Source organism: Paramisgurnus dabryanus, chromosome 3 (genome assembly GCF_030506205.2).
Source record: "Paramisgurnus dabryanus chromosome 3, PD_genome_1.1, whole genome shotgun sequence".
NCBI lineage: Eukaryota > Metazoa > Chordata > Actinopteri > Cypriniformes > Cobitidae > Paramisgurnus > Paramisgurnus dabryanus.
Window position 1 is genome coordinate 45,594,924 of NC_133339.1, and position 15,294 is coordinate 45,610,217.

At 36.2% G+C, this 15,294-nt stretch overlaps 1 protein-coding gene across 5 annotated transcripts in view; it reads left to right on the top strand.

Moving 5' to 3' along the window:
• Nucleotides 1-15,294, top strand: part of LOC135744767 (caskin-2) — an 81,891-nt gene that overhangs the window by 51,127 nt on the left and 15,470 nt on the right. For all 5 annotated transcript variants that reach the window (XM_065263085.2, XM_065263086.2, XM_065263088.2 and 2 more), the window contains exons 4-10: nt 797-894; nt 1,939-2,084; nt 4,675-4,770; nt 7,885-8,015; nt 11,167-11,275; nt 11,921-12,029; nt 15,128-15,222. In XM_065263085.2, coding sequence (XP_065119157.1) covers nt 797-894; nt 1,939-2,084; nt 4,675-4,770; nt 7,885-8,015; nt 11,167-11,275; nt 11,921-12,029; nt 15,128-15,222 — 784 coding nt within the window. The remainder of the gene's footprint in view (nt 1-796; nt 895-1,938; nt 2,085-4,674; nt 4,771-7,884; nt 8,016-11,166; nt 11,276-11,920; nt 12,030-15,127; nt 15,223-15,294) is intronic.

The following is a 15,294-nucleotide window of genomic DNA, read 5'->3' on the forward strand; positions in this document are numbered from 1 at the left end:
CCTATTCAGAATCAATTGTGGGTTGAGTTTTATAAATATTTTCTTGTAGTTTTGCATGCTTAACAGACTTCCTTTAGAAGTGTCTGCCATTGGGTGACTTGACATTAAAATATATTATTGGGTTAAATGGAAGTAAATCATCCTCTGGTGCACCACAGTCACATTTTACACATCCTCTCTTGTATTTGCTTGTTCTGTATGGGCCCACTTGTGCTTAAAGTGACATGTTTGTGGTAATAGTTTTGGGCTGTCTGCTCAATGAGAAGACTGGAAGCTGATTTACATCCAGGCTTGAGGAAACAAGCATGTTACTCGTCTGTAAGAGATCTTGCTTTGATTTTGGCATGTTATAACAAAATACAGCCACCTCAGTCAAGAAGCATTTCCATTTCTCTTACATCCGTACACTTCACTTGAGGTCGTCTGTGCCCAGAGGACAGAGGTTTTGTTGCCTGATCTTGTTCTTCATTGAATACCCCCCTCCCAGTACTCAGATTAGTTTTTGGCTCCACAAAACCTTGTAAATTTCAGCTCTCAATATGTTTGTGTCTAATTGTGCGCCACCTTTAGTAAAACAAGGCACTTTACAAGCCTTTGGTCTGTTGGCAGCCTCGCATGAAGTTTTTTAATTTTCCACTCTCTTTATGACCACACGTTTCCAAGAGTTGATAAAAGTGTAATATGTCGCGGTTTCTTAATAAACGAATAAAAAGTCTGTTATGTGGCGTATTTATTATTTAGACTTGGGATGTTATTTTCCATCACTTTAATTGAGTTCTTGTTGTTTTGTCTTCAGGTTTTCAGCACTGCATCATGCCGCTCTCACAGGCACCACAGAGTTACTGTCTCTCTTATTGGAGGCTCAGGTGGTCGTGGATATTAAAGACAGTAATGGTAAGAGCACTTTTATCTCTTCATCAACTCACAATGTTGGAAACTTTGCTACACAGACTATACTAGTGGTAGACCGAGTGGTTTAAAGATGTCTAGATAAAAGGCTGGCCCGTGTACCACTTCCATTAAAGATTTAGGTTCACTTGACTGAATGACTATTATTCTGATGGCGTAAGCTGTTTGAAAAGTTTTTTCCTTGGACTAAAATATGGACTGAAATATGCTTTTTTAGAAAGAAAAGCAAATTTGTAAAATCCTTTAATGTTGTTTAAAAACCATCTCATGGTTGAGACCTAAAGAAACTTGATAAAATGAGATGAGTACATTTTATAAGTAGGGTTGTGTATTGGCAAGAATCTCGCAATATGATGCGTTTTATCAACTGGCTATCCTCCAGAGATGACGGACCACGTCTTTATCTCATTTCAGTCGTGTGGCGCACGTGCACGCTCGCGGTGTGAATCGCGTCGTCCGTGCTATTCTCCGAGATGCACTTGATGGCCTTTTGTGCAGCACATTTTTTTTTGGGACGACCTAGTTAAGGCGGCAGGGTTTCCCAGCTTAGGCGGGCCGCCCGAACTGCAAAGTGCTGCTGGAAACCCTGGATATTTCCTGTCATAGTTTAAGTTCAGAGATAAGAAGAATGCTATCTAGTGGTTAGGATGTGAACTCTAAACGAAACAAATCTTGAATGATTTAAAGGTGACATAGAATGATTGAACGGGGTATTTAGCATCAGTTTTTCAGATTGGGCCGTTTTCTGGCTGACATTTCTAAAAGAGGAATTTCTATGAGACTGAGATGTTTAACATGTCTAGCACTTTTTGTATGTTCGTGAATGCGGGTAGACTACCATTATTCAACAAAGACAAGGTAAAAAATTTTTTTCATTCTCTGTCCCCTTTAAACATTTTAAATATCGTTATTAGTTTTTTTTAAGAATCGGTACAGTATTGCCAAACAAATACACCCCTATTTATAAATAATGTTCATGTAAAGAATGAGTTCAATATTGTCATTTAAACTCAATTGGTTGTTTTGCAGGTATGCGACCGCTGCATTACGCGGCATGGCAAGGTAAAGCCGATTCGGTGCTGATGTTGTTGCGAGCGGGGGCTGCAGTCAATGGGACGTCTCATGATGGACAGATTCCATTGCACCTGGCTGCTCAGTATGGACATTATGAGGTGGTACGTATCCATCAGACTTGCTCAACTACTTCAGATTACAGGCCTGACTAGGGCTGGGCGATATTGATGTAAATTCATTACGCGTCAGTAATTTTGGGATGATATGCAATAAGAATCTCCAATATTTTCTACAAAGTGCAATAAAAAGGCCTCATGTGAGATGTCAATTCCTAAATGATATAATTCACATAATTCTGTAATGGTTAACTTTAAAATGCACCTCTGTTCCTCTGTAACGAGACTGTATTCGAGCTTGCTGGTGTTTGCGTGTGTTCGAGTGCACTCTGGATTAGTTTTGCATATATGCACATGTCTTTTGTTTTTAGAAAGGATGACACAGAGTTTACACATACTCAGAGGCAGGGTTTTATATATAGAGCAGGATTTTGTATGTGCACATTTATATTTGTTTGTTCACTCTTTTTAATAAAATTGTTTAAAAAAAAACCATGCTGGGATAAAGTTCACATTGGCTAAGAAAACTGTGCATCCTTGTTAAAGGAACAGTATCACAGGATACAACATAGAGGTAGACCGATTCATCATCAGATTTATCGGCACTGATAGTTCATTGGTGGATCAGCAAAAATCCATGCGGATAGTTGTTTTAAGTTGCACCAATTGCTTCATATCATTATGAAGTAATTAATTTGCTGAATAGATGCTGCATTAGCAGAGAAACAAGAGCAGGAACCAAAGTTTGTCGTTAAGGCTGACAGGATGCTAATGTTAATTCATGCTAATTCATTATATCCAGCTGGTTACTTTTATCCATGATTTAGCCGGCTTAGCTGTACTTACTCAAGCACTTAAACCAGCTGTTGCACTCGCAATGCACGCAAATTCATACGCGATTTAACGCAGCGTACGCAAGCACTGCATTTAAACAGTTGCGTAATTCAAAAGTGAAAGTAAAATGTGCACGTCTGCATGCGCATTTATAAGCCCCTCCCACCCGGTGAGCAAAACGACCCAAGAAATTGGCAGATTTTTTTGCTTGTTTTATGCACAAAATCACTTACCGTAAAACTTCAAATAATAGCCCGGGCTTTTATTTTCCCAAACCTATTATATAGACAGGCGTCTATAAGAGACAGGCTTTTAATTTAATTGTTCCAGCATGACAGCATGAGGTTACCACATATTACGTTTTCTTTATCATTTAAATGTGTTTAACAAATTAGTTTGTGTAAGAATAACAGTCTTAAATTATTTGGCAACATAAATAAAGCAAACGAGGATATGCTTTTTTATTGGTTGTTGCATGAAATCTTACCCGGATACAACAGTGCTATTTTCTGATTGGCTATTGTGTAGCCTCTTTCTTTTTTTTTGATTGGCTCGCTCGACTAGAACATCAGGGGAGGGCTTGATAGAGAGAGCAGTGCGGCCAGATACATTTTGGGCGCTGCAGCATATTAAATATGATAAATAGTGTTTCCGCGTGAGAAATACAATGTGTGGCGGGAGTGCATGCATGACAAAAAACTGAAAGCCCGGCTATTATCAGGGGCCTCAAATCCTCCTTACCGGCCCACCGAGAAAAGTCCCGACTCTCCCGAGTCACTTCGCTACTGTCATCATCACTTCAATCCTGACGACGAACCTTGTTGTGTTGTCATAGTAATGAGTAACGGAACGACTGCGTCTGTCACGTGACATCTACCGGTAATCAAAACTTTAGCGTGTGCAATCTGCACCATATAACTGGCTTAAACAGACGATCTGACGGGTTTTAGAAGATTAAATACAACCCGAAACTAAAAAACAGACCAGGCCTTTATTTGAGACAGGCGTTTATTTACCCAAACCTGTCAACACACCAGGCGTCTATTTGGGACTCGGCTATTATTTGAAGTTTTACGGTAACTTGATATTTTTTGTCTAAAAACTAGACTTATTTTCTTGGGTCGTTTTGCTCTTAATTTAAGAATTTTTAGATATTTTTACTGAAAACCATACAAAAATACTAAGAAATGTTTTTTTGAAAATCATTTTTTTTGCAGTGTAATACATTGTGGTACTGTTTTACTTCAAATGTTATGTTTTTTTTAATCCAGTCCATTTTAATAATTATCGGTCAATTTATCAGATATCTGCAGGTACGGGACAACCTAGTTATCAGTATTGATAAAATCCACTATCTGCACCTGTGAAACATCTGTCTAAAGGCCATAAAATGTGATACCTGGATTAGGGCTGCAACAACTAATCGATAAAATTTATAAAAATCACTAAAGACATTTGTTTTCAACAGATTTCATCATCGATTAGTTAGTCAGTGAGTTAGTTAGATGCTCCCGCACCACCGTCGGAACACGTGGACACGCGTCCGCTTCGTACAGTGCGAGCTGCCTGCTCAAAGTCAGTCAATTTTTTGCGACCAATTAATCGATTATGAAAATAATCGTTAGTTGTAGCCCTAATCTGCATTACAACATCAAACATCGTTAAACTACTGTAATTCACCGATATGAGTGTATTAGTGTGGGATCAGGGAGAAATGTATCTATGAGTCTTTGCCTTGCACATGGGTCAGTACGAACACCATCATTCATTAATTCTCTCTCTCTCTCTTTGTGTTTATCAGTCTGAGATGTTGTTACAGCACCAGTCGAACCCATGTGTGCTGAATAAAGCGAAGAAGACACCTCTGGATCTGTCCTGTGAGTTTGGAAGAGTGAAGGTTAGTGATTAAGTCTCTATAGGGATTGATAAGTACATAATAACTAGTCATTCTTTATGAGGTCATGGATTACATCACTGTCACCGTGGTTACATACAAAATTACATCTTTTGTACTGAATGTAATATTTCACCTGTACACACAAGAGACGGCTATGGAGATAATTATACAATGTTATTTTTTTTATCAGTGTCAGTCATTTAGTTTCCCCAGTGAATGATCTCAGATTGCACTAGCTGTGCGTGTGTATTTTTAGAGGCTTTTGGAGGTTTTATTTTAATGACAGTGTATGTTTGTATGTATGTATATGTGTGTGGTATTAAATCAGCTGCTGCATTGAGGCGTCAGGGTGCGGCTGCAGCAACTGAATAATGTCTAACACCCTACAAGACCACTGGTGCAAGATGCCACTTTAGGGGTGTGTTTCTGTAAAATGCAATTGGGTTTGTCTATGAATGCTTTTAATTCATGCAATAAAGTTCGAAAAGCATTTATATATGAATATATTTAATTTGATTAGTGTGTTAAATATCAGTAAAATAAAAAAATAAGCACTTTTAAACCACAACGTCTCATCGTGCATTAGCCGTGTGATGCCCCAGCGTGACCTTATGTATTACGTAATCACTTCGAAAGGTCATGCGTTACATACGTGAAATGCACATTAGAGGGCCATTTTAAACAAATAAACTGACATAAAGAAATTAATTAGTATCATTCCACATACAACACAACTGAATTGTCCTCTTTCTCCACACTTGTAAACACTGGAGCGGTAGTTTCGCATACATCATACGTGACCTTTCTACGCTGGCACGTCACACTGCTAGTGCAAGATGAGAAGTTGTGGTTTAAAAGTGCATATTTTTTTTATTTTTCTTGTCGAAAATGACGATCGCTTCGCTATAAAAGTAGCTTACGCGTAAGTGGCGTAATCCTTTAAACTATTTTTGTAAGCTCAAGACTCTTACTTACAGTATGACCCACACATAGATCTGATCTCATCATCATCAGATCAGTCTGGGATTACATGAAGAGACAGAAAAAACTGAGACAGACTAAATAAAGAAAAACTGTGGCTTGCCGCATCTCAAAGATGATGACATGATAAGTCAATGATGGTGAGATGAGATCTCTGTGTGGCCCATCTCTCCTTCATGTGAAAATCTCACTTGAATTTTACATTTATGCATTTGGCAGACGCTGTTATCCAAAGCATCTTACAGTGCGTTGAAGCTGTGGGTTTTATCAGTACAGTACGTGTCTTCCCTGCGAATCAAACCTAGTGACCTTTGCATTGCTAACACAATGCTGTACCAACTGTAAATGTAGAAAATTTAAGGCTAAAGAATTGTTAATGCCAAAAATGTTTGGTTATCTAAAGTAAAAAAAATTAATAAACATTTTTGTTTAAGCCACTGTACAGTATAAAAATTGTCAAGGTTTTAAACTTTTATTTAATTCAGCCACAGTCTAGCTTTAATGAAAGACTGCAAACTGCATCTTAAATATATTATATAGGCGACCAATATATATGTGTATCTATTTAATAATAGAGTATTTATATGTGATTTAAGTAGGGCTGCATAACAATTAATCGCAACTAATAGTTTGTTGTTTACATCAAAGTTTTTGTTTACATCTTATATGCGTGTGTATTGTGTATTATAAATATATATATAAAAGAGATAAACATCCAGTATGCGGAAATGCCTTGTTAATGCTAGAGGTCAGAGGAGAATGGGCCGACTGATTCAAGCTGATAAAAGAGCAACTTTGACTAAAACAACGACTTGTTACAACCGAGGTATGCAGCAAAGCATTTGTGAAGCCACAACACACACAACCTTGAGGCGGATGGGCTAAAACAGCAGAAGTCCCCACCGGGTACCACTCATCTCCACTATAAATAGGAAAAAGAGGCTACAATTTGCACAAGCTCACCAAAACTGGACAGGTGAAGACTGGAAAAATGATGCCTGGTCTCGATTTCTGTTGAGACATTCAGATGGTAGAGTCAGAATTTGGTGTAAACAGAATGAGAACATGGATCCATCATGCCTTGTTACCACTTTGCAGGCTGGTGGTGGTGGTGTAATGGGTTGGGGGATGTTTTCTTGGCACACTTTAGGCCTCTTAGTGCCAATTGGGCAATGTTTAAATGCCACGGCCTACCTGAGCATTGTTTCTGACCATGTCCATCCCTTTATGACCACCATGTACCCATCCTCTGATGGCTACTTCCAGCAGGATAATGCACTATGTCACAAAGCTCGAAACATTTCAAATTGGTTTCTTGAACATGACAATGAGTTCACTGTACTAAAATGGCCCCCACAGTCACCAGATCTCAACCCAATAGGGCATCTTTGGGATGTGGTGGAATGAAAGCTTCGTGCCCTGGATGTGCATCCCACAAATCTCCAACTGCAAGATGCTTTCCTATCAATATGGGCCAACATTTCTAAAGAATGCTTTCAGCACCTTGTTGAATCAATGCCACGTAGAATTAAGGCATTTCTGAAGGCGAAAGGGGGTCCAACACAGTATTAGTATGGTGTTCCTAATAATCCTTTAGGTGAGTGTATGTGTGTGTATTTATATATACATATTATTATACACCGTACACACACAAATATGATGTAAACAAAAAACTTTTATTCTGTAAACGATGCGATTAATCGTTATGCAACTCTAGATTTAAGCCATGAAAATGAAAAATTTTGAAGTTCATTGCCATAGAGAATGAAGGGAAAATGTCTGTACACTGCAGCAGGGGACACACTGGCTTTTCTGTTTTATGTCCTATGTCATCCACACCTGTAAGGCCCCTTAGAGCCAAAAGTCAACTTCCCAGTAGACATGTATGTGCATGTATGTGTTCCCATATGTGCTTCCTGCAGCCTTCATCTGTCTTTTGTCACATGTCTTTCTCTCTCACCTCACTTCATGTAAAACAAAAGGGTAAGAGATACGAGTCGCGCACTCACATGAATACACTTGTCAACACTTAACAGAAATGTTCAATAAAAAACAACCGCACTTTTAAGAAGAAAAGAAGTAAAGATGTCAAATAATAATAATAATAATTTCCCTCCTCTCTGTCTCGTGTAGGTTGCTCAGCTGTTGTTGAACAGTAACATGGTTGCGTCTCTCTTAGAGGGGGATCGGAAAGATGCATCAGACTCAAACTATAACACTCCTCTACACCTCGCTGCACGCAACGGACACAAGGATGTCATCCGGTGAGCTTGTGTGTGTGTGTGTAGCCATAAATCTAAGCTGTGTCGAGTGTTAAATCTCTCTGGAGAGCTGTATGTGTCTCTGTGAAAAGAAAGATGGTGGGGTACAGGTGGGAAGTACAAGTAGTTTTTATGATCTTTTATACTTTGTTATTGAGTGAGGAAACCTGATGATGAACATTTTACTTCTTTCGTACATGAAAGTATATGAAGAGACATCATTAATGTCTTTATTCCATTTGAATACATGCAAATCTATACAGTATTTAAGGTTTGGGAGCTCCTACTGAGGGGCAGATTTTGAGTGAATAGCAAGGCTGTAGTTAAAAAAAGTGTTTTGAGATCAACACACTCACTGTGCAATCCCATACAGCACAGCAGACAGACGCCCATCCCATCAAACTGTGCCAGACTACAAGTCTCACTGACTCACAGTCAATAGCAAATCTGTCCTAAAGGAGAGGAGTGTCACAAATGATCACTTTGAAGTGCAGTTGAAATTACAGCAGTGTATATTTGCATGTGGATTAAATTCTGCTGTGACTCAACAACACTTCCTGTTAGAAGAACAGAACTTCCTGTATCAGGTCAAACACTGATTGGCTTTGTGTTTTGATAAGGGAAACATGCAGTGGGCTGAATCTTATCCAGGCTGTCAAGAACATGGCTACGGGTTTCCTTTTGAAAATGGAAAGAAATTGGACATTTTTAGCGTGAGCCTGTTTGGTATATGAAAATGAAGCAAATTTTGCACCCAAATACCATACAAGTTTCATTCTTATCTCTATAATGCAATAAAAACAACTAGAAAATTGTGGAAAGTTCGGCTATCGGAAAAATCCATGTCGATAGTTGTTCTTCAGAGTTGTGTCTGTTGTTTCATATCTTTATGAAGTAATACATTTGCTGAATAAATGCTGCATTAGCAGAAAAACAACAGCAGGAACCTAAGTTTGTCGTCAAGGCTGACAGGACGCTAATATTAGTAGAACTTTAAACAGTTACACACAGATAATCCATCTCAAATGTTTAATGTCATGATTATTACCATCGATTTTAGGGATATACACCATACGTTTACACACATATATGATGTAAACAAAAACTTCTATTCTGCTATAGATTAATTGCGATTAATCTTTTTTTGCATCCCTAATTTGCAGTAGTTATATCCAGCTGGTTACTTTTATCCATGATTGAACCGGCTAAGCTGTATTTTTTAAGTTAATAACGAGAGAAAGTGAATTATTTTGTCATCGTCAATTAAGAGTAAACACTTCCCTGCCAATGATGAGTTTTTACGGCAATCAATATTTCCGCTATTATCCACCAGGTGGTGCTCTTATCCAACTTATAAAACACTGAAGCATCCACTGATCCAAAAACAGCAAAAACTCTGTGTATGTTTTGATCATCGTTCTGAATCTGATCTCTACAAAATGTGTTTTGTTAAAGAAACCTACCCATATTTCAGAGGTGATACAAAGAGAACAAATGAAGATAGGATGAATAGTTTTTTTTCCTTTGATATATTGTATTTTAATATATCTTTAAAGAAAAACTTTTTTTCTGGAAGGCATTAAACGATTGTGAAAATCGATTCACAGGGTGGCGGGGAAAGAGTTAACATATCTAGCATATAAAAATCTGATTTCAGTTCTTTTTTATTTTGATTATATAATCATTAAGTGTTAAAACAGAAGCAAATAAATTACAAGACTACACGTATTCGAATTCCTGTAATTTTAATGTTACCAGTGGGGGTATTTGACAGAAGTATTTATTTTAATACTTATTCATATAATTAATATATTTTTATTTATTCACTTTAAAAAATACTTTGCTGCCTTAAAAAAATTTGTTGAATCAACTCAGATTTACAAGTCATGTCAACAGAGTTGAGTTGTCACAACTTGAAAATATAGTTGAGAAAAGTCAACTTAATTTAATAAGTTATAACAACTCACCTGTAGTTATAACAACTCCTCTCTAGTCAAGATAAATAATAGTAAGTTGAAATGACTTGTAAATCCGAGTTGATTCAACAAAAAATTTTAAGGCAGCAAAGTATTTTTTACAGTGTACATTTATTTCATTTCGCACATTTTCATGTTTCAGTACTGTTGTTTTATTTATACACTTCGGCACTGTTTCACTTTAAATGTTAGGTTTGTTTTTATCAAGTATCCATTTTGAAAACTATCAGGCAATAAATTGGTTATCGACAAGTATGGACCAACTTAGTTATCGGTAAAATCCACGATTGTCGACCTCCAAAAACAACTACACTGCAAAAAATGATTTTCAAGAAAAAAATTCGAAAAAAGTATTTTTGTCTTGTTCTCAGTAAAAATATCAAAAAAATATTTTTTATGATATTGATCATATTTTTCTATTTTTCTTGATGTGCAAAATGACAAAAAAATAAGTCTAGTTTTTAGACCAAAAATATCAAATTTAAGTGATTTTGTGCATAAAACTAGCAAAAAAATCTGCCAATTGGGTAAGCACATTTTTCTTTAATATTTCTTGAATTTGGTGTTTAAGAAAAATGTTTAAAAAAATGTGCTTGTTTTATGCACAAAATCACTTAAATTTCATATTTTTTTTGTCCAAACACTAGACTTATTTTCTTGGGTTGTTTTGCTCATCAAGAAAAAGCATCTTAATTTAAGAATTTTTAGATATTTTTACTGAAAACCAGACAAAAATACAAATAATTTTTTTCTTGAAAATCATTGTTTGCAGTGTATAATGTAGCGTAACTAGTCGCTATTTTTCAGAATAAAAAGTTGCACAAAAAATTTAAGGTGAAGCACACATTTCTTACTTTTGTTTCGATGGGACATAACCTAGAGATGTTTTTTTTTTATTGTGCATGTGTTTTCTAAAGCTGTCAGACTAACACATTCCCTCTTAATGCCTGGCATTCCCTGTACAGCACTGAAATTTCATCCTGCTTTCCAACAGATGGATGTCTCTTCCAGCTTAATGTGTGTGTGTATGTGTGTAAAGTCCACTTGTTAGTGTGTAAGACCCTTCAGTGTGTAAATATGATGTTGAATGCTAAAGAGGATGTCATTTGCTTTCTTTGTAGGAGCAGGTTACAGAAAACAATTCCTTGACTCTGTTTTCTTCTCTGTCTGTTTGTCAGGCTTCTTCTGAAAGCAGGTATCGACATCAACAGAAGCACTAAAGCTGGCACAGCGCTCCATGAGGCTGCCCTCTATGGGAAGACAGAGGTGGTGCGGCTTCTTCTCGATGTAAGTTCATCTCCTTATAAAGAGTTTAGTTATATTTTTTTATTTTGTCACAAATCAAAACGTTGATTGTAGTAAATCCTCATGTTTATTATTGAGCGCATAAAGTTACAAAAGCATGCAACAAAAAGTGAGATGTAACTTTTATAAACCAGTGTAGCAAATTGTATAAATATATATATATATATATATACTATATATATATAGTTTCCTTGATTAATATGAATCATAAATTTATCGCTACTGTTAAAAGTATTTCTGCTTCTCTGTATATCTGTCAGAGCATTCATGCATTTTGTATCAGCCCAGTTATGTTTTATTTGACCATCCACATAGTAAACTGGCACTGAATTCACATCATCTTGACTTTGTTATTTTGCTTATGGCTTATGTATCATGGAAAGTAAATGGACACTTAATTTTTTTACAGTTTGTAATGTAAAACCAACATCCTATAATACTATTGTACATTTCCATGTATTTTTATCATTTTTCCATTTATATATAATAATTCTGTTTTTTTTCACAGTTTTTTGTGCTTAAGTGTATTTTCTGTAAAACTTTTTAGTGTTGATTCAAATTGTTAATGGTGGTATAGTAGAAAAATTGAAAATTGAGTTTATGAGTCAAATGTGTTATTTCTGGCAGGCTGGGATAGATGTGACTGTCCGTAACACTTACAATCAAACAGCCCTGGATATTGTCAACCAGTTCACCGCATGTCACGCCAGCAAAGAAATCAAGCAGCTTTTACGAGGTAAGATATGACCTGAGATGTATTTAACACCCCTTAACTCTCACCCCCCTTTTTTTACGAAAATGCACTATACAAACTTAAATGGCTGTAATCCGTGAATGCTTTGGAATATAAACATAAGGTCGGTCTCATTTGAAAAAAGAAATAATTGAAATGAATTAGAATAATAAAAAATATAGTTTTGTCAGAAAGTTATTGAAGTTTAACTGTTTAAATGTCACCATCTGTTACCGTCCCGTATACGTGGGACACTTGTGTTGACTTGAATAATTTTGATGTAAATTTTTATATGAGTCATGATAAACTATGTATTGTTGGAAAGGTCTTAGCCTTTAGCGGTACGCCTACTTTTACACCTTTAGTGTTTTGCATGTGAATTCTTATCTAATCACGCGTAGTTGGACGCTTGAACATTTGAGTTTCCTACGAAAGCCGCGCGTGAAATTCTAGTAATTCGAGACATTCACGCGAAAATTCGTGTCATGGTCGGGGCTTCTGCGACCCCGCTTGCTTCCTGTAATCACATCACTACTACAACAAGGTCCTGATTGGTTAACACTGAAGTTCAGATTTTTCAACTCGCACGTTTCCCTCGGCAACGCTCAATTCGCAGCAGGACGCGCCGCAGGATGCCTAATCGCTTCTTTGCATTGACTTAACATGTAAATCGCTAGCGCTAGCCGCCTCTACCGCATCTGGTTTGAACCCTGCATAAGAGTGTAGTTTTCATATATCCTCACCATTTTGGGAAAAACAATGTAAAGTGAGAGTTTTTTGTTACATGACCCCTCCCCTTTAGAAATGCATATTAATTATTATGTATATATTCATAATACTATATCCTATTATAAATCTTCAAAAAAGCTGACAAACTATATATCATTGGAAAGCTCTAACAATGTAGTTTTCATATTTCAAAATATTTAAACAGTAGTAATAATGTAAATAATAAATGTAGTGACAGTAATTTATTAATTTGTGACAAGAGTATGCAGCAAACCATTGACACCTAGTGGCCTTTGTTGGTAAAACCACTCATTTTTAAACTTTTTTAATTTAAAATTTGGATCAGAAGTAGTTGAGTCTTATGATTTCATGTGTTTAGCATTTTGGAGGTAAACATTTTCATTTTGATGTTTTTTTAAATATAAAATGCATACTTTATTGCATATATATATATTTTAAATTAATTTAAACTGCTGTTTAATAATTTCACCTCCAGACACTTCAGTGAAAATCAAGTGTATTTTTTAAAACAAGAGATTAGGCATATAAGGCTTTAAAACAGATTTACTGTATTTTCTTTTATACCTTTATTTACTATGTGTATCTGTGTCAAACAATGTACATATAATGCATGGTAACTGTGTGTGTGTGTGTGTGTGTGTGTGTGTGTGTGTGTGTGTGTGTGTGTGTGTGTGTGTGTGTGTGTGTGTGTGTGTGTCTGTGTTCAGTCTTTGATATGTGAGGAGTTACAGAAGATCTGTCATTTATAAAGCAGCAGGATTATATATCCATTGCTTTACTCTTGTGCGTACATGAAAAGGACAAAACCCATCTTTGTTGTGGGTGTTTATGTGTGTGCAGCTGCTCACTGCAAATCTTTGTGTTTAGATCTTTTCAGATGAACTTTGGAGCCAGATTTGATGTTTACACATGTTCAAAAAAGCCTGTACAAAATTACAACATTGATTTTACACACCAGCAACATATCATATTATTGCAGAGAAAAATCATCCCATAATCATTTTCCATCATTAAGAATGTGTTAAATCCGTTTAAAGCCAGAAACAGTGCAATACATACACACACACAAATGTTCATGCTTAGGTAATGTATTGCAAACACTGCCCGGAGAAGAGTAATAAGCTTTAGGACTCAGTCAAGAGAGCAATATGAATGTATTTGGCTCTCACTGACGTAATGATTCATTTATTGTGTTTACTGTGTGTCTGTACTTTTCTTACACTGAAATTATGAAATCATAAACTATTCACTCAGAAGCTTAAAATAGCCCCAAAATAATGATGAAAATTCCAGCACTCGGAAGTTTTTACACCATATATTGTAGCATTGAAACACCCAAATGTCAAAAAAGTTCCTCAAATCAACGAACAGCACTAATAAAGCCAATTCTTTACTAAAAAAAGTTGGTTTAGGGTTTAGTCTTTAATTTCTTTATTTGTTGACCATACACTCAAAACCACACATTTAAATATAAGCCTAACCTAAAACAACATGAGACTGTGAAGAAAATTTCACGCTGAACCATAGCCTACAAGAATGAATTAATTTGGGAATGTTAATTGAAGCGGAACTAAAACTTTAATGTGAAGAGGCCGTATAGGTGGTAGCGGGTATAAAAGTTAAAGGTGTAATGAAAATTAAAGGTGCTGTGTGTAATTTTTAGAAGGATCTCTTGACAGAAATGCAAAATAATATACAAAACTATATTATCAGGGGTGAATAAAGACCTTTAATAATGAACTGTTATGTGTTTATTACTTTAGAATGAGACGTTTTCATCTACATACACGAGGGCCACCTTACATGGAAGTCGCCATTTTGTGCCACCATGTTTCTACAGAAGCCCTTAACAGACAAACTTTTTTACTAAGTTGTTTCATGATGACATGTTTGTCTGGTGATGGCTACCGTAGATTCTCTGTGTATTTCAAAAGCAAGGGGTGAGCATTGGACTGAGCCGTTGGATGCAATTCACAACATTACAACTAGATGGCGCTTAAATTTACATAAAAATAAGCAAAATTGGTTCGTATGATGTCATTTAAAACCATGTGCAAAATAGTACACGAAGAGATGTTTGTAACTGTATGCTTCTTATTTTGATAGCATTTACTTTTATTTATAAGTAAAATTTTGCGAGAATCCAAGCATGTGAATAAAAACCTAGATTTTAGTGTGTGACGTCATATCCGGTTGCTGCTGATAAACGCAGGGATCTCCATAAATATTTTGCATGCTACGAGTCTGTTGATGTTAAATTTTTACAGTCAATACACTTGGAGATTCTCGTTATTTTATTACAGTATTGAATAATTGTTGACTGCAGATATCTGTGTTTGTTTGATGTTTAGAGGCCACAGGAGTTCTTCAGGTCCGAGCTCTGAAAGATTTCTGGAATCTTCACGATCCCACAGCCCTGACCATACGCGCTGGTGATGTCATCACGGTAAATTTACACCAAACCCATGTTTCCTGTTAGCCAGGTTTTGAAGCTTTCATTTCCAGTATGTTCAAATGC